This window comes from Lontra canadensis, unplaced genomic scaffold (genome assembly GCF_010015895.1).
Source record: "Lontra canadensis isolate GAN:19392208 unplaced genomic scaffold, GSC_riverotter_1.0 scaffold120, whole genome shotgun sequence".
Classification (NCBI taxonomy): domain Eukaryota; kingdom Metazoa; phylum Chordata; class Mammalia; order Carnivora; family Mustelidae; genus Lontra; species Lontra canadensis.
Genome location: NW_022631114.1, coordinates 4,012,767 through 4,040,000, shown reverse-complemented (window position 1 = coordinate 4,040,000; position 27,234 = coordinate 4,012,767). Strand labels below are relative to the sequence as shown.

The 27,234-nt window shown below is 51.8% G+C and overlaps 1 protein-coding gene across 1 annotated transcript in view; it reads right to left on the bottom strand.

The window, feature by feature from the left end:
- Positions 1-27,234, bottom strand: part of PGBD5 (piggyBac transposable element derived 5) — a 96,927-nt gene that overhangs the window by 9,858 nt on the left and 59,835 nt on the right. The window contains exons 2-3 of the mRNA XM_032841094.1: positions 23,321-23,748; positions 14,261-14,395 (exon numbers count right to left, since the gene is read on the bottom strand). Of these exons, the coding sequence (XP_032696985.1) occupies positions 14,261-14,395; positions 23,321-23,748 (563 nt within the window). The remainder of the gene's footprint in view (positions 1-14,260; positions 14,396-23,320; positions 23,749-27,234) is intronic.

Below are 27,234 nucleotides of genomic sequence, written 5' to 3'. Positions count from 1 at the left end.
ACACTCTTTGTCCCGTGAACGTCTTCCAGGAAGATCACCGAAGAGGAAATCACAGGAAATGGGAACGGATTCAAGAAGGGTGTAGGCCTCCCAGTGACGGACCGAGTCAGGAAGAAGAATCTGTCATACGGGCACTAACTACTGTTCTCCTTACGGGAGAGGAGTTCTTCTTGTGGAATGTTCTAGGTGCCTTCACTGGCAGCACTTCACCAGCTAATGGTGCTCACCTGTGCCAGTCAGGGGCCCCAGGGACAACAGACACTCAGTCGGCAAGGAAGTTAGCCCTGCCTGTCCTCCGACATACAGAACTGCCCAGTGCACGTCTGTCCACGCAGACAGTCGACGATGCTCGGCTGCGAAAAACCAACATGGCCCCAGGAGGACCCAGTCCCGTCCATAACACCCTTCCTTGCTCAGATGACTTCGATCACATGCTCTGATGTTCCTGAGGCCAATGAAGGCAGGCAAATGTGACTCCAATTCCAAAAGAAGCTCCTCTTCTGAGGGCTAATCCTTTTCCAGAAACTCACCTGAGATGTCCTCATGGAGGACCCTACTTTCCTGTGCCCTGGCAGGCAATGGCTTGATGACACAGAACATCTTTTTAGACAACTCAGCAGCACTCCCAACATTTCATTTTGGAATCTCTATGGCTCTTCCACCTCAATTCCCAGAAGAAATCTCTTTGATACAGAAGAAAACACAGAGATAGAGCAGCCAAGCTCTGCTTCTGTCACACATCACGGGTGATTCTGGCTCAGCCAGGCCATTTCTCAGAACGTGTCTTCCCTCCTTCAGCAACATCCAATCTTGCGGCCACTACCATGGGTTTCTGCACCTAAGGCTTGGATTCATACCTACCTCTCCCAGAGAGCCTACCTGAAATCCCCTTGTACCCACGCTGGGCACTGTGTCCCCTGAAATCCACCGCAGAGACAGTGTTTGTCCCATGTGTCATTCAAAAGGAAATCCTCCGTCCAAACCCCAGGTTCCCACCAGGGAATGGGAGGTGTGTCGTGGGCACGCCTCAGGCCCAACCATGATGACACCGCACGTGGCTTCTGAGGGCCTCCCTGGGGTATGGGGCAGTCACTGGCTCACTTGGCCCAGGGCAGGCAAAGTTTAACAGGACCCCATGGAAATTCCCTCAACCAAGCTAAAAAGCAACTGTATTGTGTACAAGATGTAAGACATGTGACGGAGCAAGAATAGTGTTAGCAAACAAACTCGAAAGCCTTTGGACATGGTCACTGGGTACCCTGAGCAGCCAAGTTGGCGGGATCTTGGCTTTTTACCATGGCTGCTGACCATCTCACTCTTCTCTGCCTGAACCATAATCAGGTCTTCTAGCTGCCACTCTTCACAAGGCGTAAGGAGAAGGGTGGCGGGCTGATGGGTCAGTCTACTGGTCGGCATTCACAAAGTACCACAAACTGGGTAGCTTCAACAACAGAAATGCTCTTTTGCCCAGTTCTGGAGGCTGGAAGTCTGAGATCTGAGATCGAGGGGCTGGCAGAGGCCTCCTTCCTTGGCTTGCAGAGGGCTGTCTTCTCCCCGTGTCCTCACAGAGCATCTTCCTGTGTCTCTGTCCTAATCTCCTCTTCTTGGAAGGACACCAGCCATGTTAAATAAGGGTCCACCCCAATGACATCTTTTTAACATTGATTATAAGTTATCTCTTTAAAGGCCCTATCTTGGGACACCTGGGTGGCTCAGTGGGTTAGGTCTCTGCTTTTGGCTCGGGTCATGATCTCAGGGTCCTGGGATGGAGCCGCAAATCGGGCTCTCTGCTCGGTGCGGAGCCTGCTTCCCCCTTTCTCTCTCTGCCTGCCTTTCTGCCTACTTGTGATCTCTGTGTCAAATGGATGAATAAAATCCTTAAAAAAATACATAAATAAAAATAAAGGCCCTATCTCCAAATATAGTTACATTCTGTAGGACTGGGGGTTAGGACTCAAACACATGAATTTGAGGGGCGCGGTTTGGTCCATAACAGAGGGAAAGGCGCTAAACTGGGAGAAGGAACACAATGTCAGAGAGAAGAACCAGACCGCACACACAACAACCTCAGGCGTCCCGACAAAGCTGCATGGCAGACAAGGCCCTCTCCACATAAACGTGCAGCCCTGGGTTCATGTGGGATGGAAGACTGAGGTGAGCAGGCCATAGGGCAACACTGCCCCGAGTCCTGACAGCAAAGAAAACAAGGACTTTCTCCTGGATCTTAGAATAACCTAGAGGAGATCACGTCTTCCCAGTAGTTTGTTGCCGGGAGCTGTCCCGGCTGGGGCACTGGGCAAGCCGGGGACCCATCTCATCTCATCACGGCTCTAAAGTCAGCCCTTCGGAAGGCAGATTGGCCGGGTGCCTGGCTAACGGGCTTCAAAGCACGGCGCACCTTCAAAACGTCGTCCCTCTGATTGCCAGACTAGAGTCGGTTGCTCAGACTGGTGTGCTCTCCCTTGCTCTTTGCATGCTGGAAGCGTGCATGTCCTTGGGGTGGGGCGTGAGAGCACACAGGGGCTGCGTGGACCCGTCATAGTCCTGCTGGGGCGATGCTCTAAGGGAACTGGAGAGCTTGACCTGGGAGCCAAGAATCCCTCACACGCACACTCGAGGAACGGGCCACTTCTACTCACCCCAGGACAAGAAGGGAAGCGTGGAGGCAAGTGGCTGAAGGTGAAGGGGGTGGGGGAGGGGCACCTCCCAGCTCAGTGGGGGCAGAGGCAGCCGAGGCAGCGGCTACAAATCACCAGCGATCGGCAACCCTTCCCAGTAACCGAAGCTGGAGGCCATCCCTCCATTGAAATCACCTCCAAAAGCAGCTTCCCCACATCCAGGGCCGAGGGTAAGGGCATGCGTGCCACCATTGGTACAAACGCCCGCGTCTCTAACCGAGGTGGTTTCAGGCTGGGTCGTGACTTTCAGGGGCCCTTCCGCTGTCCTGCGCCTCTCTCCCTCCATACGGAAATTACATTTTACATCTGCGCCGGTGTAAAGACCAGTACATTCACAGGATATGCTAAAGCACTTTCCTCAGCTTTAAAGGTGGGTGTTTTTTTTTCCCCTTCTGATTTAAGGAAAACAGAAAGGCTTTCACGTTTTCCCTGAAAGTGTTACGGGAATAACTGGGAGAAGGTGTGCGCGTACTGGGGACAGGAATCTTTTGAGCGTCTTCAAGACCTGCCTACTGCCCCATACTGCTTCAACAGCAGCATTTCTATGCACCTGATGAACTCCAGTTTTTTTTATAATGGCAAAAAATTAGCAACAACCTGGGGGACCTGGATGGCTCAGTCAGTGAAGCATGTGACTCTTGGTTCTGGCTCGGGTCACGATCTCAGGGTTGTGAGATCGAGCCCTGCACTGGGCTCTGCACTTAGTGGAGTCTGCCTCTCTCCCTCTCCCTCTGCCCCTCCCTGTGTGTGTGCTCTCTCTCAAATAAATAAACCTTTTTAAAAAAATTAGCAACAACCTAATTACCTCCCGTGAAAAGGAGGCTGATTAAAATCAGTAGGTATAACGGAACACAGTGTAATTTTTCAAAATCACGACCTAGAAAAGTTACTGCATAACATAGTAAAAGGTTCACAACATCTTCGTAAGTGAAGTAACAAGATTATAAAATGGGGGGTTTGTGTGCGTGTTTATGTAGATATGCTGACTCTATCCTCAAATGGCTGTCTCTCTACACCAGAATTACAGATATTTTGAAATATTTGTTTTTAGATGCCAAACATATAATACAATTTCATCACAAAATGACTAAACATTATTACAAAAGAACTTCCCTATCAGAACTACTCAAGCGTGGGTGCATTCGGAACTTGCTGTATTTGTTCCCAAAGGCAATCCCGATCGAAGCTAGCGACTGTTAACAGACCCTGAGCTAAGCACATGTGTGCAGAGGGTGACTGCTCTTGGTTGGGGCCAGCCTCTTGCTCCCCTGGGAGACACACAGTCCCCAGAAGCTAGTGGCACGCGGTCCCGTTAGAGGGCCATCCTGGACTTGCGGAGCTTAGTCTGTGCACGTGGGCCCGTCTGGACACTGGCATTTCCCAATGTCCTAGCCAGTCTCTTCCCGAGGAGCAGGCGCTTGGTTGCTCCAACACAGGAACAGGGGACAGGTGTGGAAATCAAAGGTCTTTGAGTTCCTATTAGGAGATCTGGAGGAAGACCAAGGGACAACCGTCCAAGTCCAAGGATGGTCCCAAATTTGGGGCACTCACTACTATAAAATAATGAGTTTATTTTGTTTTTTTGCTAGGCATGATTTCTTAAAATATTTCATTGAAGTTTAGTTGACACATAACAACACTGTATTATTATTATTACTATTAACTACATTATTATAGTATTACATGTAATGTACTATATATAATAATATACTGATTTCAGGTGTAATGACAATCACAAGATGTGTAGTCACGATCTGTCACCAAAGTTATTACAATATTTCCGACTATATTCCCTATGCTCTACTTTTTTTTAATCCCCATGACCTACTTATTTTATATCTGGAAGTCTGAACCTCCTAACCCCCACTCACTTATTGCTCCTAGCCCCCACCCCTCTGGTGTGAGTTTATTTTTAAAGTGAATATAAAATTGGATCTACATTTCAATAAGGAACACATAAAGCTGTAACTCCCCGAGTCCCCGTCGAGGGGCACAACTTGGAAGAACGCTAGCTGGGCGGTCAAAACCCAGCCACGAAAGGGCTCGGCCCGACAGGCGCGGCTCATCTGAGGGTCCGTCCAGTCCACTACCCCACTGGTCAGGGTGGGCTTTGATGGAAGTACTTCAGTGGGCCGAAGATGTCAATGTGGAGTCCTCAGCTGAATGAATAAATTACAAGGCTATGAACAAACCATCGCCTTCCACACAATCTCATCCCAACTCCACCGTCACAGCAACTGCTGCAGACACACGAATGAATCGTGTCCAGGGTCGAAAGCCGGCCCTAAAGATCATAATGGGAGAAAGACAGCATCGCTGGCCATCCGCACACACGCTCATACTCCATGCGGGGTGCCTTCTGCAAGAGCCTCGGACGGCGCTGTAGGAAATACCCCTCCGGGAAACGTGGACCTCCTGGCTGGCATGCCTCCCACAAGTCCCGTCTCACCTTCCAGGCCTCTGGAGCAAGCATCCTTATGCTGAAACAGTCCCACCAGCACACAGAGGCAGAGAGCATCATCTAGCCCTGTGAACTTGGAGTATGCTGCTGTGAACTTTGGAGTTTGTGGCTCTAGAGAGCCACAGGCTTTTTGGACTAGTCTTTAGGGCAGAAAAATGTATCTTTCAATTGCCAAGCTTTTCCTTTAAAAAGGTTTTTCTTGCTCCCGTGGTTTATTAACTTTTAAATATATACATTTATTAAAAAAGGAAAGGAAATTGATATGCAGCATTATACTTTGCCCCAGAATATTACTCCAAATGTTGCGTATTTTAGAAACATTGTAACAGAAAGGAGCATAGGCGATATGGATTATAGTAATACCTGCGGGGACGCAACCCACTTCTATCTCAGCCCATTTCTGTGATGCCCCGAGACCTGGAGAGGAGAGGCCTGGCTCCTGTGCCCCTTCCCCACTCCACCCTCTTAAAAGGACCCTGGTGACAGCCGCAGTAACTGACGGCTTGAGAGCTCATTAAGATGTACCCACAAAGCTGTCACTGGGGTTTCTGCACTTTCCCTGTTTTGGGGTAAATTTGGTTCAGCAATGTTGGTCTTGAACCATCAGAACGGAAAAGAATCTGGTCTCCCTGTTGCTGCCATGCCCCCGTCTGAGCGCGGCATATCTGGGGATGGCGAAGTCACTCATCATTAGGGTCTGTGATCCTTGCTCGAACCCTTTAATCAGCAGCCATGCCGGACACAGGTGGAGGGTGGCATTGTCACAGCGGGAAGCAGGGGGCACGGGCACGGTCTGTGCTGCCTGAAAGGTGGCAGGGTGAGCTCCCGGGGACCTGGGAGGCTGGTGACTGGGGCATCCGACGGCGGCCACCTGTGAGAGCTGTAAGGTGTAAGTAACGGTCACTGGCCACGAGAGGAATGGAGTCTGCCACACAGAGAGGAGTAAGGCAATTTCGGAACTGCTGGGTTCCGTGGGCATGGGCTCTGCCCTTCACTGGCTTCTGCGGTTTGAGGCAAATTACTTAATTGCTCTGAGCCCATGGTTTCCTCATTTATAAGGATCACTTATGCTCTGTGTACCTCACAAGGCCACTGTCTGCAAGCGAAAGCTGTGTGTAAAGGTGATTTCTTTTTAAAATAGCCAAGCTCCACACCCACTGTGTAGCCTCTAGACGCACACGTCGCTGTTCTGTGTTAACCAAAATTAAGTCAAATGAGACATTCAATTCCCAGTCATACCAGTTACATTTCAAGTACTCAACAGTCATATGGCCAGTCGTTGCATAATGGAAACTTCTAGGGACAGAGCTGCTTTATGCCTCCTTTGGTTGATTAGCCTGGTTATTTTCCAGCAAAGTCTGCAAACCACCACCTGAGTGTTGACTCCTGCCACCAACCGTCTCTTCTGCTGCCTCTCACCTTGACCATGGTGCCAAGGCTGTCCTCTTCGCTGGCTGGACCTTCAGCACCACGGACCCTTGCAAGAACTGGGCTCAAATCTTGATGAGGTGTGGTGGAGGGATGGGTGCTAGCATTCTGTGGGCTTTTTGCACCCACCCACATCAGCACAGTTGTAGAGTCTAAGTTCCTTGGGGGAGAAGGCCATGGTTCGATCTGGTCCAGCCAGGGCCTGACTCCCTACGATGGGCACTTAGTACTGCATTGTCTCCTCTGAATCCTGACATGGTGACGAGGGCTAGGCAAAGGAGCCCTACCCAAAAAACGAAGGAAGAAATGAGTCCTCCACTACTTGCTTGAGGACACGCAGAGATGATGTGACAGATGTCTCGTTCCCCAGCCAACTCCATCCTGTGACATAACCACATCCAAGCCGGCCAGGAGGGAGGCTCGCGTCCTCCCCAGGCGCAGTGAAACAGATGGATGGACGCCCTGTCCTGCCCGGTTTTGGACTCCATGAGCAAAATCCACTCTAGTGGATTAATCCCACTAGGACCCTCACATTCAAGCGAATCCAGTTAGTGATCAGTCAGGACCAAATATAAAAAAGACTAAAAATCAAACATGGACAAAACCAGCACTGACTCCTCAAGTTCTTTCAATCTACGAAGCAAGTCTCAAAATAAGAGAGAGCAGTGACAGCGGGTAAGTAACAGGTACGTGGTTTCTGTCTACAATGCAGAAAATTCTCTCAAACAGCCTGGTGGGTAAGAGGGTGGACCCTGGGATCAGAAAGGCCACCTTTAACCGCAGGTCTTCTGCTTTACGGCTGACCCGGTGGCAAGGCAGCTCACTTCATCGTGCACCATAAGGTTCTGGGGAAGAAAAAATGAGTAATGCAGAGAGTCCCTAAGCACGGAGCTGGCACAGAGCTGGCACTCCGCCGATGCTAGTGATCCTTTCCTGAACCCCAGAAGAGGCTGTCGTGATGCCACAGATTAGGCTGAAAGAAAGAGAGATGCTTCCAGATCAGCGAGTCCCCCAATACCATGCGGGGCAGGGACCTCCACAGCAGCCCCCCTCACAGACGCCCATCTGGGCTCAGCCTGGACATGCTGGGGGATGTGCAGGGGGTGGGAACTGGGGGTCCGTTGGCCTGGGAGTTTCCATCTTGAATTCTGGCTTCTGGCTTCTGAGGTTCAACCACCTCCAGCGAACGTCAGTTCCTTGAGCCAGAAACCAGGGCTTTGCCTGGTTCTGTCCCTGCCCCACGCGGCAGCCATTCAAAGCCCTGGAGACGGCCCAGCCTCTCCACCGAGTATCCCTTAAGGCCACGCACAAAGTGCGCTCATGGGCATGTGTTCCTCCCACCCCCTTCTTGGGGCTCTCCCGCCTGCCAACAACCCTCGTGGGAACCCTGGGTCTCACCCTGCAGAGGCAGGTGGCCTAGCGCAACACATTCAGGAGAAATTTGCTCTTTTTAACTACAATGCTTTGCTTTTTTTCCCTCAAAGAATCTCAGGGCTCTGTGGTCACCGTGGGTCTATGTAACATTAACCAAACTGTTGGCCAGTTTTTTCCCACTGGATTCTCCATCTTTCTGACCTAGTGGAGACAGAACAGCAGTCTGTAGAGACAGCGTCTCCTTCTGACTCCACAGGAAGGTCACAAGCTTCCAAGATGAGCAAATGTTAAGGTCTCAGAAGAAGGAATTCCAACCTGTCGATGACAGGGCTTTCCCCTGAGACTGGAAGTCTCAGCTTCTGTATAAATCTCTCCTTTCAGTACCCCCCACCCCCCCAGCTCACAAGGGAGACTGCACAGGAGGGGACAGGTCTGTCTCCTCGGCAGGCTCCCTTTCTAAGAGACCCTCTGCAAATGACACGAACTAGAGGATGTGCTGGGGCTGGGGACAGCTCTTGGCAGACCTGGGACACAGGACACACAGAGTATACTCTTGAGCATGCCGTAATCCTCAAATCTGAAGACAGCAGTGGTTCTACCGAAAAAGAAGGCATCGGCTGTGGTCTCATATGGTACAGAGGGTTTAGAACCCAAGGAGCTATGATGTCTCGGGATTTTCAGAGCCTTATTTACGGGACTCCCTGTTGGCTCACTCCACCACTGGGAAAACCTGGGGTCAAAAGCCTAAAGATCTTCCATAAGCCTATGCCAGGGTGTGGGCATGGGAGGGATGAAAGGAGCCTCCATTAGCCCTGGTAATTTTCTACTGTAGATATAAACACACCATGATCCCCCTGATTCCCCTTAAGTGGACATCTGAACGGTGAGTCCCAGAAATACTGTCCCTGTGGACTCCCATGTCTGAGAGGACAGATGCCCCACACTGGGCTGTTACTCCTTCCTCCCTTCCTGAGGGCCCTGGAGAGTGCGACGCAGGCTGCACGGAGACCACAGAACAGGGAGCTCATCAGCCCTTTGGCTCCCATATCGGCTCCACAGCCTCTCGGCCTTGAGTCTTGGGGTAAATGACACACACTCTGGGAGCTTCCATTTTCCCAGGTGTACAGTACGGACAAGCAGGCTCAGCAGACGTGCCTTGGCGTCTGGCCTGCAGGGAGGGATGCTCCTGTTCCCGCCCTTCTACTCTTGCTGCCACAGGCGCCTTCTGTGTCGGTACATCCCATGCCCTGCTCTGTACCCCCGCAGAGCCCTTCTTAGCCCCCAGGTGCCCTCCTATGGCCTTGTAACACTATGGGCATTTCTCACGCTGGACCTGCCACACTGTACTTACGGATGGCTTTAATACATTTGTCTCTCCTATGAGATCACTCACCTCTAAGCCAGGTGGAGGGCAGGAGAACCCTCTGCAGTAGAACCAATACACACACACACACACACACACACACACACAATCACTTCCCTCTACTAAGAGAGAGAGAGATTTATTTAAAAAGCAATTGACTCACATGATTATGGAGGCTTGGTAAGTCCAACAGGACAGGCTGGTGGGTGGAGACCCAGGAAAGAGCTGCAGGCCAAATCCAAATCCAAATCCAAATGCATTTTTCTAGGAGATTTCCCTCTTCTTCCAGGTAGATCAGGTTTTGTGCCTCCCCACCCGCCACCCATTAAGGTCTTCAACTGATTTGACGAGGCCCACCCCTTGTGGAGCATAATCTGCTTTACTCAAAGTCTACGGATTTGTTAATCTCATCCAGAAAACACCTTCACAGACACATCAAGAATAGTGATTGACCACATATCTGGGTACTGTGGCCCAGCGAAACCGCCACACACAGTTATTCATCACAACCTCTGGGTCCCGCGGAGGTCAGGGGGTGACACCAGAAAGGCCAAGTTGGGAAGGGAGTGAGGCGGAGCAGGTATTCCCCGGCACCTCGCATCCTGCAGAGCTGCCCGAGGACAGGGTGATTGACGCCGAGGTCCCTTCATGGGATGCAGGTGGACGACAATGGGGCCCACGACCACAAAGCACATTCACTGTCCTGGTTACTCCACTATCTGTAGCTGGGAATCCATTGGCCCACAGCAAGAGCCTGGGGCAAGCCTGACCGGGGGTTCATGATGAGCTTGGAGACACGGTGCTGAAGGCGCAGCCAAACCCAGGCACCAGGGACCCTGGCTCCGGCTTCAGCAGCACCGGCACCGGAAGTGCAGGTGGAAAGTACCTTTGCTCACAGGGAGTTCACTCTTTCTGCGTGACAGTGTATGGTCCCCCAGCTAAGACCTATGCTCCCAGATGCCTGGGATGATGAGAAAGTTCTGGAAACGGACAGTGATATGGGCTGCACAGCACTGGGAATAAACTTCCTGCCACTGAACAGACACTTACAAATGGCTAAAAGAGTAAACTGTATATGCTGTGCACATTGCGCCACCATAAAACAGAAATGCTCCTTGAGGACAGGCCCACGCCTTTCCTTAACAACCCCCCCACTTCACAATACGCATTCCACTCCTCACCATTCTTCCTACTAGAGTCCACCAGATGGCCAAAGGCAAAAGGCCCGGGGCGTAGCAGCGGGAACTGACTCCACAGAGTAACGTGAACGGCTCTGAGCGTCGCAGGATTCAGGGTCAAGTGGCCGGTGCATGGTGGACCACCAAGACAGACATTTTGGGCGGAAGGACTCTGAAGGTGAGTGGACCTACAGGTCAGCTCCACGGACGCCAAGTGGGAGCCCAGGTCCAGCCGTCTGAGCCAGAACCTCCGTAAGAGCTGGCTGGGAGAAGGTCCAGAAATGAGCTCTGGGGGCAGAAGGTGTCACTGTACCCAGTGGGATGCCGCTGACATGGGCGTCCCTTGCACCCTCTGCAGCTCCCAGAGCTCAGCAGCCCCATCCGCTGCTCCTTCCTCCTGAAAACGTTTTACCCCCACCTCCTGCACTCTCAGAAATGGCAGACTATGAATCCTTAACTTCCAGACTGAGTCCGTATAATCTCTCCTTCTACCTCGCTCCTACCACATCTCTCCCCCATAGACCTTTCCTGGGAAAACACTGAAAAATACCAAGAGTTCTTCTAAACAACCCTCACCATTAGTCTTATTATGATTTTTTAAAGATTTTATTTGAGAGAGGGAGAGAGAGTGAGCACACAAGTGGGAGGCACAGAGGGAGAGAATTCCAAGCTGACGCCCTGTTGATCGTGGAGCCCAACGCGGGGCTCGATCCCACAGCCCGGAGATCACAACCAGAGCCCAAGCCAAGGGTCGGACGCGCAACTGACTGCACCACCCAGGCGCTCCAGTATTATTTTTGTCTAGCTGTTGGCACGCCCTCGTCTCCCAGATGCCCTTGTGGGGAGAGAAGCCCCCACCTGAGGCACAAACAGGACGAGTCGGCCACGCTGAGCTCCTGCTTCTTTCCCACTAACCCTCCCTGAGCCGCCAGAGAAATCACTGACCAACGTGCAACTTTCTTCCCCTCCCCGTCCCTTCACCCAGAATGTTCCAAACAGAGCTCATCCTCAGCCTGATGGTGGTTCAGAAGGATGCAGTTCAGCCAACGAAAGCTGAACCTTGGGGGGATGAAACAGCCAAGTCGAAGCAAGGCCTTGGTTTCTGCTAGAAACGCACCTACACGCCCACGGTTCCTCTAAGACATCAGCTCAGTACGATCTCAGTAGCTGGAAGGGAGCTGCCCAGCCGGCTCTGCGGGCCCGAACTGGTGGGCCCTGGGTCTTTTATGTCAACACAAAATCAACTGCTACAGAAGCTCAGTGGCATGTGGAAAAGCCCCACACCTCGTGGGTTTTCAGACCTGAGGGATGTGGCCTAGACACCCTCGTGGGCAGAGTAGAGAAGCCCAAGGAGACTCCCGCACGGGTTGGCTTGGATTTCCTCATGTGTCTACTCCAGCTCGCATCCCACTGGCCGCAGCAAAACATGCAGCCAACCTCAGACAGGCATGGCGGGGCAGACGGCTCCCGAGGGAAAGCAGCAGAATGGCAAAGGGCCTTTCGTGACAGAGGCTGGCCGTGGCCTCCCGAAGGCTCAGCAGCCAGGCTTCTCGGCTGCAAAGTCATGGAGGAGAACATATTTGACAAGCTAAAATGAAGACAGTGTTCTTGTGCACCCAGCCCCACACATTTGCAAAGAGGGGGACCACAGGATCCTGCAGCAGCGGGGACCTCGCCGATGAGCAACCCCAGCCCTTCCCTCCGTGGGGAGGATGCTCAGATCCAGAGCCACACTGTGAAGCGGCAGGAGCGGGACCGCTGCCGGCCCCCAGGACGGGGAGGGCAGAGGCGGCCTGGGGGGTCATGGGACAGCAGCAGCAGGAAGTGCCAGCTCTGCGTGGCCCAGTGTGAGCCTCGGTGGGCACCCCACGTGGGCACCCGGGGTGAGCACCTCCAACGACCCTCCAGCGCTCACACCGCACAGGCTGACGGGAGATGTGGGGGGATGGAGGCATGCAAGCTCTCCTGGGGAAAGTACTGCTCACCCCACCCAGCTGCCCAGGCTGCTGACTTTCCAAACTCCTCAGACCAAACTCAGGATGTGGAGAACCAAGGGAAGGGGAACTAAAGAGAACCCTCCCCAGGCCACACGGCACTCCTCCGTGCGCCCCGGCTCCTCACAGGGAAGGCGTCCTTCCCCGCCTTGCTGCCTACCTCGGGCCCCTTCCCTAGGACCAAGGGACAAAGAGGCCCTGGGGAGACCAAGATAGTCCTTGGCCCACCCCGTCACAGGACAGCCTGTGGCGGGAGGGTAACGGCTCGTGTTGCCCCAGCCACGGTGTAAAGCCTGACTGCTGCTCAGTTCTGGCTTTGAATACAGCCCTTTGCACGGCAGCAAAGACTCCTAAGATCAGAAAGTTCTAGAAACACAAGGAAACTTCAAGGTACCCATCCAACCTTTTTGTCGATGGGGATTTTATAGATTTGACCGAAATTGGGAAGAACATGTCCCGAGGGAGAGTTCTGTGGCCTGTCCAGGTAATAGGCCTGACCTGTAGCCACTGAGTGCTTCCAGAGAAAAGTGGTGCAGAAGCACACAGAGCCTACAAGGGCAGGTGTCCGAGGAAGCAGGGCTGTGTCTCCACGTCCCGGTGTCCGGCTCAGCACTGCAGTGGACAGGTGCTCGGGAAGTACTTACTCCAAGGAGGACCAATGTTCCTTAAGGGTTATATAAAGCGAACCTCACTCCCGTCTCCAGTGAGTGTCACTGCAAAGGACACCATGGAGGTGACAGGAACCACTGGACAGGGGGGCCCAGGCTGCACATGCAGAGTAAATCCCGCTCAGGGACAGGTCCACTGTGTGAACAGCCGGAAGCCTATGCTCAAGCTGGTGCAAATCTGGGGTCCCACTGGGGATCCCAGCCCTCGCCCAAGCTCAAGGTCCCCCACGCCCACAGGGAAAGCAGGGAAGGTCCTTCTTAGCAGCCACGTTTGCCTGGAGCATGTGTGCTTCCCTTCCTGTGGCGAGGAGATGCCCCCTGAATCTTCCCATGACTCCTCCTCTGGCTCAGGGGGGAAGGAGCGTGAGATCCCTGGGCCTTGGGTCTGGGCCAGCAGCCCGGTGAGGACGGTGAGGTGGGGTCGGCTGTGACTGCCAGGCTGGCAGGACTGACAGATGGGAGAGGGTATCCCCGCGCGGCAGGGCAGAAGAAAGCAGCACAGGGCCAGGAGCTGTCACTCAGGTGCACGTTCTGGCCCGGGCCATCTCCCACCTTCTCCTTTGTGCACACCACATCCCGGCTGATCCCGGCAGCCAGACACCGGACAGGACACTTTCTCCTCTCCCGAAAGCCACATCCGTGCCTGCCTGAAGCAGAGCGGAGCCCGGGCGCGGGCGGCCCTGCCAGCTCAGAGGACAGGTCCTCACGGAGCCCCATCTAACCAGCTAGCTGCTGGGGGCCTGTGAAGAAGGATTCCTCAGGACAGGAAGAGGGGAGACAGAGACCCAGCAGGTCAGGGGCAGGAGGGGTCTTCTGGGACCGACACACATTGTGTCCTCAAGAGACATGGAAGTCACCTCCTGTGACCAGCTCTTTGGGTGAAGCCTCCAGCCTTGAGATCAGGGTCCGAGCCGTGATGAGGGTTTATTGTTGTTACTGAGCCAGAAGGGCCGGACAGGATGGGGAAGAACATAAGGGGCAGTGTCGGCGGTACCAGTGTCCCCATGAGGAGCCCCAGCCTGGCCCCAGTCTCTGTGGCAGGTCCTGGGGAAGCCCCGGAAAGGGGTAAGTGAGCGAGCTCATCCCTGGGCCTCCCAGGGCTGTCCCCAGGCTCACCTGGATAATGAAGCCAGTGGAAGAGCACTGCCTGACCCAGAGGCTGAATTTCCGCTTTTTCCTCTTTCGGAGTTCCCGCTCCGTGCACGTGGCAATGAACACAGGGTCCTCGTCAATCAGGGGTTCATGTAGCACCTGCCAGGAACAAAACAGCAGAGATGCTCATGGAAGGCAACATGAGCTTGGGGTGGGGTCATCTGATCAGTGCTCAAATCGAGTCCCTGCCTTTGACCGGCTGTGTGACCTGCATCACTGTACCTCTCCGATCCTGAGTCTCCTCATCTGTAAGAGGGTAACATCTACGCCAGTGTTTTGGGGAGCACAGAGTAAGAAACCACATGCATGGGACCTCACATGGGCCTCGACGTACAGCAGGTATTTAGTGAACGGAAATTTTAAAAGTAATTTTATTTTTATTTTACATATTTATAAAATGATACATATTTAACGTGTATACTTATATATTCATATATTTAATGTGACAATTATAATAATAATTATCATTATTAGGTCCCAAGTGCAAGCTCTTTCTTGGTAGCGGGATCGCCATGGGACCTGACTCCGAGCTGGGCCTGCCCAACTGTTTTCAGGAAAGACCCTCCTGACGGACACCTCGCACTGCTAAAAAGTCCTTTCCCTCACAGATTCAGATTTACCTGCATTTAATCTAAGCCTACTGATCTGACTTCTGTCCCTGTGAAGAACAAAGGAAAATATACACTATTTCTTCAGGCATTCCAGACCACTCTCGCACTGGCCCACAACCCCCTTGCTCCCCCAGGGCTCAGCGATCTCTCCTTCGAGCCTGCCCTGAAATGAAGCCGGTGTCTTGTGGCCTTGTCGCCACAACCCAGCCTCTGGCTCTCCTCCACACTGTCGTGTCCTTCCGAACGTGGGATTCCCAAGGCAATTTTTAAACCTACTCCGCCTTTTCCAATTTCTTTATAACATGGTTGGAAGACGTTGTCAATGACAAGACCATAAAGTAAAAAGAAATGGCTCCGTGGGGTGGTCCAAGTTTGGCTTCTTCAAGCTGAAGTGTTTCTGGGGAGACTTTTGGGTACATTTAGGAATCCACTACACTTCTCCCCACCCCGATCCTATTTCAAGCCTAACTGTCATTGGCAAGTGTGTCTGAATTTCACTGAAATGAAGCGAAGGAGAAATGACAGGATTCCCAGACCTCAAGCCTATGCCCTAGATCCGGGGCCAGCAAACTGTGGTACAGTCTGGTTCACTGCCTCTTGCAAATAAAGTTTTATTGGGATCTGCCGTGTTGTCAATGGCTCTCCTGGACTAGGAAAGCAAATCACACAAGACGCAGCAGAGACCAGCTGGCCGCTGACAGATGACGTGTACCAGCCCCAGCTCTCCGCCGGGGCTCCTGGAACTTTAAGGAACAAACCAGTCACCTGCAGTCTCCCTAAAGGGCAGATTCTGATTGAGTCACTCTGGGGCAGGGCCCGAGCTTCTGCACGTCCAGCGGGCTCCTGGGCAATGTCAGAACGCGCTCCGACAAGAGCCGACTGGAGGACAACACTCACCGGACGTGGACAGTACCTCCCACTCCTCCATTAATGCTCCCCTGAATTCCACTCAAAAAACAACAACAGACCTGTGGGGTTCAGTCTGGTCCCCAGGCTGTTCCGTTGTTGAAAGCACGCAGACAATAAACTTGGCCACCCCATCGTGTGCTCACACAGGGGAGGGCTGGCGAAGCTTATGGGCCACAGTGCCTCCCCAGGCCCCCACGCCTTGCCGACTCCGTGGGCTCATAAAACATTCAAAGCCCCGTTTGGAAACACTGTAGCAAAAGGGAGAAGTCCCACAGGCTGTTGGGACAGGGAGCGGGCGGGGGAGGGTGGGGAAAGGGCAGAGAGAAGCTCTGCGGCCGCCCGCCTGCTCAGGCTCAACGACCGCAGCTCAAGAAGCAGGTCCTAGTCGCCCCCCTCCTTGAGGCCACAGTGCATAGAAATGGTGTCGCTCCCTCATCTTCAGGAAACCAATGGAGCTTGAGTCCGTGTGCACTTATGCAGAAGCAGCCGCGCACTGTGTCCCATCACACGCCCCACCGAAGCACGCCGCACGAAAGTCGGGCGGGCCAGAACGCCTCTTCCCTCTCCTCCAGGGTGCCGGCCGGGCAGCAGCACTGTCCCCCGGCTGTGCACCGAGTCCCCCCACTCTGTCTGACAAGCTCATTTTGCGTGTGGAGCGATTATGGTACAGGAAAGACAAAGCAGCCGCTTACCTACTTGCATAATCCCCTCCCAAAAGAGTCTTCTAATGACCCTGTCCAGTTTTGAGGAAATGCCTCATCTCCCCCCCCATTTGTGCATAAACGTGTGTGTGGGCACGCACGCGCACACACACACAGGACACGTGGCGCGTGGGGTACCGTTAGACTCCGAGAACCATCGGGCTTCTGAAGGGCCTGTGGAAGTTCTAAGCGCATCTCAGAGGGTCACATTTGCCGGAGGAGATGGGCTCCAGAGATGGAAGGGTCAGGCGTGTGTGGTGTGCGAGGCAAGCGTGCCATATGTTTCGAGGACGGAGTGTGTGTGAGGCAGCAGGATGTGGACGGACGCCCGGGAGCCTGGAGCAGATCCACCCACACGTGACGGAGAACTGTGCCCGCGGCTCTCAGCAGGCGGAGGGAAGACCCTTTCCAGGGACCCTGAGGCTCCGGCGTGACGCACGGCCACCCTCAACCAAGCACACCCTTCGATCCCCTTCTACCTGAACGAACGTTCCAGAGTCTAAACAGGGGCTTTCCGCAGAGGAGAAAAGGTGCAACACTGGGAAACCTTTGGAACTTCCAGCTTCTCCCATCAAGATCAGAACAGGGACCTTTTCTACGACACAGAAGCATCTTCAAGAAGAGAGTAAGTGCTGGGGGGGCTGATGCTGGGGGCCAAGGGAAAGCGCCCCTGCCCCTGGGTGAACTCACGGGAGGCTACAGTCTGTTCCACACAGGAAGGCTAATGCTTTCAGGTATACACAGGGCCAAGCTGCTTATCTGCAAAGGAAGGCGTCCGAGGACTTGTAGGAACCCCCGGCTAACAGGAAGGCCTAATCATGTTCAAAGTCAGTCAGACACTGCCGTTCATGAGCGTGTATCCTCTGGTTTGACCCTGCGCCTGCCTGTGGATCCAAGGCTGGCTCAGCGGGGCCCAGAGCCAGGAAGGAGATGGAGAAGGAGAGGAGAATTCCGTCTGATGATCCGCCAACAGAAAAACTGGTCCAAGGGATCTTTGAGTTTCCCGCTGCCTTGTGCTCCTGTCTGTGGGGTGGAGAGTCCTGGGTCTTCTGCTTACCCTCAGGATGTGCGTCCCATCCTTCCCACCCCACACTGTGGCCCGGAGGCCAACCTCTTCTAACCCACACCATCCAGGTCCCTGGCCCAGTGCTGGACTTGTTTGGCCAACTTGGGAGGTGGGAGCAAGGCATGGATGAGGTCTCCTGTCTGCCCACGCTGTCACCCCTATGTTCCTTCGCATGCCCACTCTCTCCCAGGCCCACAGTTGACCTCGGGTTCCCACTGTCACTACCACCCCAGTCATGTCCCCCGGCCCTAGCCACGTGACTCTCCACAGTCCCCGCATCCAATCTTCCTCAGCTCTTCGTCTAGAACACAGGACTGCTTCCTGCAGGGACCCTGACCCACAGAGGGCACTGGCTACAAAATGGTAGCAAAAAGAAAACAACTTCACAAATACAAAGGTAAAAATAAAAATCAAATACAAAGTCTATTTAAAAAAAAAAAAAAAGGAAAGTGGAAAAAAAAAATCCCCAACATGACCAGGGAGCCCCTCCCCAAACTGAGACTTTCTCAGGACCTTCTCTCAGCCTCGTCAACCAGATGCAAGAAGACAGGGTTGGCACCTTGCTTAAGAATGCTTGGATCAACCAGGAGATCAAAGAAGAACTTAAACAATTCATGGAAACCAATGACAATGAAGACACTTCGGTTCAAAACCTATGGGATACAGCAAAGGCAGTCCTAAGGGGGAAATACATAGCCATCCAAGCCTCCCTCAAAAAAATTAAAAAAGTCAGAATACACCAGCTGTCTCTACATCTTAAAGAACTGGAGAATCAACAACAAATCAAACCAACTCCACACATAAGAAGGGAAATAATCAAGATTAGAGCAGAGATTATAGCAGAGATCAATGAGGTAGAAACCAGAGATACAAGAGAACGTATCAATGAAACTAGAAGCTGGTTTTTTGAAAGAATCAATAAGATTGATAAACCATTGGCCACACTAATACAAAAGAAAAGAGAGAAAGCCCAAATTAATAAAATTATGAATGAAAAGGGAGAGATCACAACTAACACCAAGGAAGTAGAAACAATCATCAGAAGTTATTATCAACAGTTATATGCCAATAAGTTAAGCAACCTAGATGAAATGGATGCATTCCTGGAAAACTATAAACTCCCAAAATTGAACCAGGAAAAAACTGACAACCTGAATAAACCGATATCTAGTAATGAGATTGAAGCAGTGATCAAAAACCTCCCAAAAAACAAGAGCCCAGGACCTGACAGATTCCCTAGGGAATTCTACCAAACTTTCAAAGAAGAAGTAACACCTATTCTCCTGAAGCTGTTTCAAAACATTGAAGCAGAAGGAAAACTTCCAGACTCTTTTTATGAAGCCTGCATTACCCTGATCCCCAAACCAGGCAAAGACCCTACCAAAAAGGAGAATTTCAGACAAATATCACTGATGAATATGGATGCTAAGATTCTCAACAAGATCTTAGCAAACAGGATCCAACAGCACATTAAAAAGATTATCCACCATGATCAAGTAGGATTCATCCCTGGGTTACAAGGATGGTTCAACATTCGCAAATCAATCAATGTGATAGAACAAATCAGTAAGAGAAGAGAGAAGAACCACATGGTCCTCCCAATTGATGCAGAAAAAGCATTTGACAAAATCCGGCATCCGTTCCTGATTAAAATGCTTCAAAGTATAGGGATAGAGGGAACATTCCTGAACTTCATAAAAATCTATCTACGAAAGACCCACAGCAAATATCATCCTCAATGGGAAAAAGCTCGCAGCCTTCCCGTTGAGATCAGGAACACGACAAGGATGCCCACTCTCACCACTCTTGTTCAACATAGTATTAGAAGTCCCAGCAACAGCAACCAGACACCAAAGAGAAATAAAAGGTATCCAAATTGGCAATGAAGAAGTCAAACTCTCTCTCTTCACAGATGACATGATTCTTTATATGGAAACACCAAAAGACTCCACCCCCAAACTCCTAGAACTCATACAGCAATTCAGTAACACGGCAGGATACAAAGTCAATGTACAGAAATCAGTGGCTTTCTTATACACTAACAATGAAAATACAGAAAGGGAATTTAGAGAATCGATTCCATTTACTATAGCACCAAGAACCATAAGATACCTGGGAATAAACCTAACCAAAGAGGTAAAGGATCTGTACTCGAGGAACTACAGAACACTCATGAAAGAAATTGAAGAAGACACAGAAAGATGGAAGACCATTCCATGCTCTTGGATCGGAAGAATAAACATTGTTAAAATGTCTATACTGCCTAGAGCAATCTATACTTTTAATGCCATTCCGATCAAAATTCCACCGGTATTTTTCAAAGAGCTGGAGCAAATAATCCTAAAATTTGTATGGAATCAGAAGAGACCCCGAATTGCTAAGGAAATGTTGAAAAACAAAAATAAAACTGGCGGCACCATGTTACCTGATTTCAAGCTTTACTACAAAGCTGTGATCACCAAGACAGCACGGTACTGGCATAAAAACAGACACATAGACCAGTGGAACAGAGTAGAGAGCCCAGATATGGACCCTCAACTCTATGGGCAAATAATCTTCGACAAAACAGGAAAATATATACAGTGGAAGAAAGACAGTCTCTTCAATAAATGGTGCTGGGAAAACTGGACAGCTATATGTAGAAGAATGAAACTCGACCATTCTCTTACACCGTACACAAAGATAAACTCAAAATGGATAAAAGACCTCAACGTGAGACAGGAATCCATCAGAATCCTAGAGGAGAACATAGGCAGTAACCTCTTTGATATCAGCCACAGCAACTTCTTTCAAGATATGTCTCCAAAGGCAAAGGAAACAAAAGTGAAAATAAAGTTTTGGGACTTCATCAAAATCAAAAGCTTCTGCACAGCAAAGGAAACAGTCAAGAAAACAAAGAGGCAACACACGGAACGGGAGAAGATATTTGCAAATGACAGTACAGACAAAAGGTTGATATCCAGGATCTATAAAGAACTCCTCAAACTCAACACACACAAAACAGATAATCATATCAAAAAATGGGCAGAAGATATGAACAGACACTTCTCCAATGAAGACATACAAATGGCTATTAGACACATGAAAAAATGTTCATCATCACTAGCCATCAGGGAGATTCAAATTAAAACCACATTGAGATATCACCTTACACCAGTTAGAATGGCCAAAATTAGCAAGACAGGAAACAACGTGTGTTGGAGAGGATGTGGAGAAAGGGGAACCCTCTTACACTGTTGGTGGGAATGCAAGTTGGTGCAGCCACTTTGGAGAACAGTGTGGAGATTAAAAAAGATTAAAAGAAATTAAAAATAGAGCTTCCCTATGACCCTGCAATTGCACTACTGGGTATTTACCCCAAAGATACAGATGTAGTGAAAAGAAGGGCCATCTGTACCCCAATGTTTATAGCCGTAATGGCCACGGTCGCCAAACAGTGGAAAGAACCAAGATGTCCTTCAACGGACGAATGGATAAGGAAGATATGGTCCATATACACTATGGAGTATTATGCCTCCATCAGAAAGGATGAATACCCAACTTTTGTAGCAACATGGACGGGACTGGAAGAGATTATGCTGAGTGAAATAAGTCAAGCAGAGAGAGTCAATGATCATAGGGTTTCACTTATTTGTGGAGCATAACAAATAACATGGAGGACATGGGAAGATGGAGAGGAGAAGGGAGTTGAGGGAAATTGGAAGGGGAGGTGAACCATGAGAGACTATGGACTCTGAAAAACAACCTGAGGGTTTTGAAGGGGCAGGGGGTGGGAGGTTGGGGGAACCAGGTGGTGGGTATTAGAGAGGGCACGGATTGCATGGAGCACTGGGTGTGATGCAAAAACAATGAATACTGTTACGCTGAAAAGAAATTAAAAAAAAAAAAGAAAAGACGGTGTCGGAGGGGGGAGGGGTAAGAATGAAGCGAAAGGGTCTTGGCGGTCCTTGCTGCGCATCTGAGCCATGCAAGGGAGGGCAGAGCTGCCCAGGGGCGCTGCAGTCACCCATGGCTCGGGGATGGGCTGCACCCCCTCAGGGCACCCATGCCTGGGCTGGGAAGGGACGGGCTCGCAATCTCGGATTTTGCCAGCAGGAACTGCCGTGTGCCCACAAGCTACCCCAGGCTCCAGACACACACATGCACAGGGATCGTCCTGGGGACGGGGCTCGGGTATCTGACACCGCAGTTTCCGAAGGCAGACAGCATGGGGCCAGCTCACAGCAGCACACCCCAGACAGGAGCGTAACTCTGAATAAGCCTGGCCTAGTCGAGGAGCTAGAAGAATCCTCAGCACTCTCGTCTTTACATTGTTAAGTATCAGTCATCCAAGCAGCTGGTTGTTGCGTTCTTAAGAGATTCTCAGCCGGAGCGAGCCCACAGCCTCTGCCAGTAGCTGTTCAAATGTTTGACCCCGAAGATGGTCAGAATACTGCTCTTTTCCATTTGCATCCAGCCAGTAGGGCTCTGGTCTGGTTCATTTCCAATCACGCAAATATTCAGTGAAACAGACCAAAAAACGTGCCGAGTCCTGTGCTTGGTCCTGTGGGGCCTGTGTAAGGCAGGGCTTGTGTCCCGAAAAGAGTCCACCTCCTGTTTGGAAGGTAAGAGCCACAACGGGAGACAAGGAAGAATGGGACTCAGCTGCCCTATAAAGAGTGGGGGAATTCAGGAAAGAGGAGCCAGCATGGGAGCGCAGGCCTTGCACTGGACCCCGGAGACTGGGTACATCTGCTGAGGCGGAGAGGAGGGAGAAGCTTCCGGGAGTCAGAAAGAGCATGGCAAACACCTGGAAATCATAATGAGCCCAGCGCATTTGCAGAACAGCAGGCGGAACGCTTCCAGAAACTGGTTACAGGCTCCCACAGACCTGAAATAGGACGATATCTTCCCCCACAAAAACCCTGTGATTTTTCAGCTGCACAGGAAAAAAAGGCAAGATACAGAGTCAAAAAGGATTTGAGCTTTAGGAAGAAGGCCCTTAAAGGAAAAGCCCAAGAAAGAGTGGGGTAGACTGAGAGCCCTTTAAGTGTACAAATAAAAATGATGTCAGTTTTTGTTTCTGCATCGAACGGGTCAGGGAAATCAGACTCCCATGGGCCAAAACCTTCCTCTAGCTTCGGTTAGAGGCATCCCCGAAACAAGCCACCTCCTCAGTTGCTAGACCGGTTCTCCAGTTTTGAGGTCGGTTCTGAACCTCGAATCTCCCTGCAGCCCGGGGTACCGGCCACACATCAGCACCAGCAGGCAGGGGCTCGGGAGCTGAGAACAGACAGCACCTTCTAGAAACAGGGAGGGAAGCTGGGAAGGGGGCCATAACGGCTAGGTGTGGGGCTCTACTGGACCCCCGCACCCGAATGACTCCCGGGTACCTGACGAGTGGCTGAGATTCCGGCCTCCCTCCCCGTGCCGCCTCCCCGGCCTCACCCCTTCCACCAGCAACAGCGGGGTACGCGCTCAGAGAACACGGGCTAGTTACCATCACAGGTTCTCCTTCATGGAAGAAAATGCACATCGGCCTGTCAAACATGGGACCTGGAAAGACAGCAGCACTCCGGGGAGGGAGAGTGTGGGTGAGGAGGAGGGAAACCGAGTCCAAGCAGAACCCCTGCTTTCTGACCTCCCCGGGGCTGGGAGCGCTGAGTCTGGAGTGGGGGCTGGGGGACAGAGAAGGGCAGGGGCGCCCTCCGGGTGACAGCGGGCTGCCACCGGGGAGGCCCGGGGTGGGGGCGCTCACCTGGGTTTGGGAAGGCCTGAAGGCAGAGTCGAAGCTGTTCTGCAGGGAGTCGAGGAAGGGCTGGACCTTGTAGAGGCCGTGCGTGGTCTGGCTGGAGCGGAAGGCCACCACGTGGAAGTACTTGAGAATCTTCTCGAAGCGGGCCTGGCTCATGACCAGGGCGAGGCTCCGGTTGCTGTAGAAGCCGCCGCTCCAGATGCTCAGGACCGACTCGCAATGGGAGATGCTGGTGGAGATCATGTAGCCCAGGAACGCCTTCATCTCCGTCAGCGTCACCTCGGCCCAGGCGCCGTCGCTGCCGAAGCGCTCCTGGAACTTCTTGGCGTACATGTTCGTCTGCACCACCATGTTCTTGAGCACGTTGTCCGGGACGAAGAGCTGGAAGAAGTCCATGGCGCTGGCGCCGGGCGGCATCTTTCGGGTGGGGCCTGAAACAGAGGCGGCGGGGGTTGGGGGCGGGGCCGCACCGTCCCCTGCGCGCCGGGGACCCCGCACTCCCCGCACCGCACAGCCTGCGCCCCGCGTTCTCTCCCGGCCAGCACGGACACCGCTCCGCCCAGAAAGGGACATGCGACGGGCGGAAGGACACCAAGGGAAGGTCACCGCGCGCCAGCCCGGGGGAGGTGACTTCACTACGGATGCCGGCACCCCTCCGGGCCTGAAATGCCCGGAAACGAGACTGCCCTCGCTCTGCCCTACAACTGCATGCCTGGCAACTTGAAATGTATTGCTCAATCTGAAGGGGATCCTTTAGATCATTTCACCAATGTACAAAAACCTCACAGCTCTTGGCTAATGCAGGGAGAGCCGTTGGAAATACACACATGCACCCTGAAGAGATAGACTTTCACTCTGGACAACAGCATGGAGGTTCCTCAAAAAGTTGAAAGTAGAGCTACCCTATGACCCAGCAATCGCACTACTGGGTATTTACCCTAAAGATACAAACGTAGTGATCCGAAGGGGCACGTGCACCCGAATGTTTATAGCAACAATGTCCACAACAGCCACACTATGGAAAGAACCTAGATGTCCATTCACAGATGAATGGATAAAGAAGACATGGTGTACACACACACACACACACACACACACACACACAAATGGAATACTATGCAGCTATCAAAAGAAATGAAATCTTGCCATTTGCAATGACATGGATGGAACTAGAGGATATTATGCTGAGTGAAATAAGTCAATCAGGGAAAGAGAATGATCATATGATCTCTCTGATATGAGGAATTTAAGAGGCGGGGGGGGGGGGGGGGGGTCCGAGGGGGAAGGGAGGGACAAATCAAACAAGACGGGACTGGCGAGGAAGACAAACCGTAAGAGACTCTTAATCTCAGGAAGCAAACTGAGGGTTGCCAGAGGGTGTTGGGGGGTGGGGTGATGGACACTGGGGAGGGTATGTGCTATGGTGAGTGCTGTGAACTGTGTAAGACTGATTGAATCACAGACCTGTACCCCTGGGGCAAATAATACATTATATGTTAATTTTAAAAAAGAGAGAGAGATGGCTTTCAATTCCATATAGTGATTTAAACCAGGCTAACAGTGTGGAGGGATTTGTAAGAGACAAGCTTTTTCTTTTTTTTTTTTTTAATCTTTTTTACATAATCTCTATGTCCAACTTGGGGCTCGAACTCATGACCTGGGAGACAGGGATCCATACTCCACCGACTAAGCCAGCCAGATAACCCTGCAGGAGATGGACTTTGCAATTTCTAATAAAAGTTATGCACGCTCTTCAGAATTTTTACCATCCCCCCCTTTCTCCACTAGTGGTGTAGGCAGTCTCTGAAAAACAAGTTTTTCCCAGCAAAATAAGACAATGACAAGGCAGTCCAGGTTTTAGGTTAGACAGATTCGGGAGCCGAAACCCTGAATTTACTTGTAGCTAAGTGCACAGTCTTAGATAAATATCCCCAAGTGCAGTGCCCCACGTGGAAAATGGAATGCCTGCTTTTTGCAAGGCTGTTGTGGAAACCTGGAAATCTTTCCTGAGGCATCAGCCACAGAAATCCTGTGACTTGGGCTGAGGGCTTTCAAATGCTCTAACTGCCCTCATTTTATAGAAGAAAAAGAAGAAGAAATGGAGGCCCAGACAGCCAAGCGGCCACCATATTTACGGTTGGTCACCAGCCATTTTTTGGGAAGGGCATCAGGCCATCTAACTGCCCTTGGCCACAAGCTGCAGTGACACTGAGGCCAGCAGTCAGTGGGGCCCCGGGTAGCAGGAACAGCCTGCTTCCCCACACCCATTCTTAGTGGAAATCATTGTGTTTCAGCTTTCAGCGAAGACTTACAGCCTCCAGTGGGTGAAGGCATAAATTATTCAGGGGTAGCTCTCAAAGAGGAGGAAAACCAGCATTTTAATTGCTCCATCATGCTGAGTAAGCAGAATGAAATCTTCTCTTCCAAAAGTTAGCTTTAAAGGAATTTTGGCTCCCAGGCAATTTCCAAGTGAGTTCTCACAGCAAACTCTGCCCTGGCCAACTGCTTCAGGAAGCAACTGGGAAGTAGCCAGCACCCTCTTATCTGTTTGGTTTGGATTTCTGAGTCCTCTACTGTCCCCCTCCACTCTGTACCCCCCCCCACTTCCTATTTGAGAAGTGTTGGCACAGGCCAGTCACCAGGAAGAAAGGAGGGAGGGGGGGAGGGAGGAAATGCCATTCAGATTCAATCCATATCACTACCTTTGTTAATATGACCATTGAATAATATGGCCCTGGGGGTGGGCAACATCCCCAGCCAAGTGAAGCCGCTCTTATGTTTGATTCATTTATAGGAGCTTTTCCAGATTCTACCCAGGTGAGCCTCACAACGTCCTCGTCCTGGTGGATCACCATCCCCTTCGGCAGGTGAGGAACTAGAAGCTCTGAAGTATTGGGACACATCCCCAGGTCACTCACTTCTAAGCGCCTTACAGTGAACGTGACCTTCATCCCACCTGGCCCAGAGCCAGTCCAAGAGCACGTGCTGCCTGGCGTAATTATTTCAAAGTGTCCCTTCTGCTCTCGTGAGCAGACAAGGAGGCATGTGGCTGATCTGTGCACAGCGTGTACACACACACACACACACACACACACACACACTTCAGCCAGGTATGTGGTCTGTGAAGCCCACCAGCTCCCTCCACATCTGCTGGGCACAGCTTTCCCTGTGGGGGATGGAGGGTCACGGCGCACAGCCAGAAGGAACTCTGAAGGGAAAGGGAGAAACTGCATTGCCAAAAATGCGAAGGCAACATGGGACTGGGCATGCGGATGGGGGCAGGCTGGTAAGGGAGGGCCCAGAGGAGGAAGAGCAGGTGTGGGTGTGAGCCCTTAGTGTCTGGGCTGGGGTACAGGGCTCTGCAGGTCCATGGTGCCGATGCCGTACTGCCCCATCACAAGCTCGTATCGTCTCCCTCCTCTCCGCCTCTCCGCTCCCCTCCCTACCCCATCATGTCAGCCCTCAAGGCCCCATCACAATTGCCCATCTGGTTCCCTCGGCCTACCAGGGATCACGTGCTCCCTCAATCCCAGGATGCCACAGCAGGCCCACAGAGCCAGGGTAGCGTCGAGAATGGCTCAGTGATGGGCTGCCCAGGTGCGCAGTCTGTTGCGCTTCCAACTCTTGGTTTCCCCTGAAGTCATGACCTCTGAGTGGTGGGATCGAACTCTGTGTCGGGCGCCGTGCTCAGAGGGCAGTCTGCTGGAGATTTTCTCTCTCCCTCTGCCCTTCCCCTCCCCCCCCCCCCCATGCTCTCTCTTTCTAAAATAAATAAATCTTTTTTTTTTTTTTAAAGGAAGGAAGGAAGAATGGTTCACTAATGCTCAGATCTCCCAAAGAGACTCCTCCCACCACCCCAAGCTAGGAGCCAACCCCTCTTTCCAGGGGTGATTACAAGAACAGGTGTCTTGTTCAGA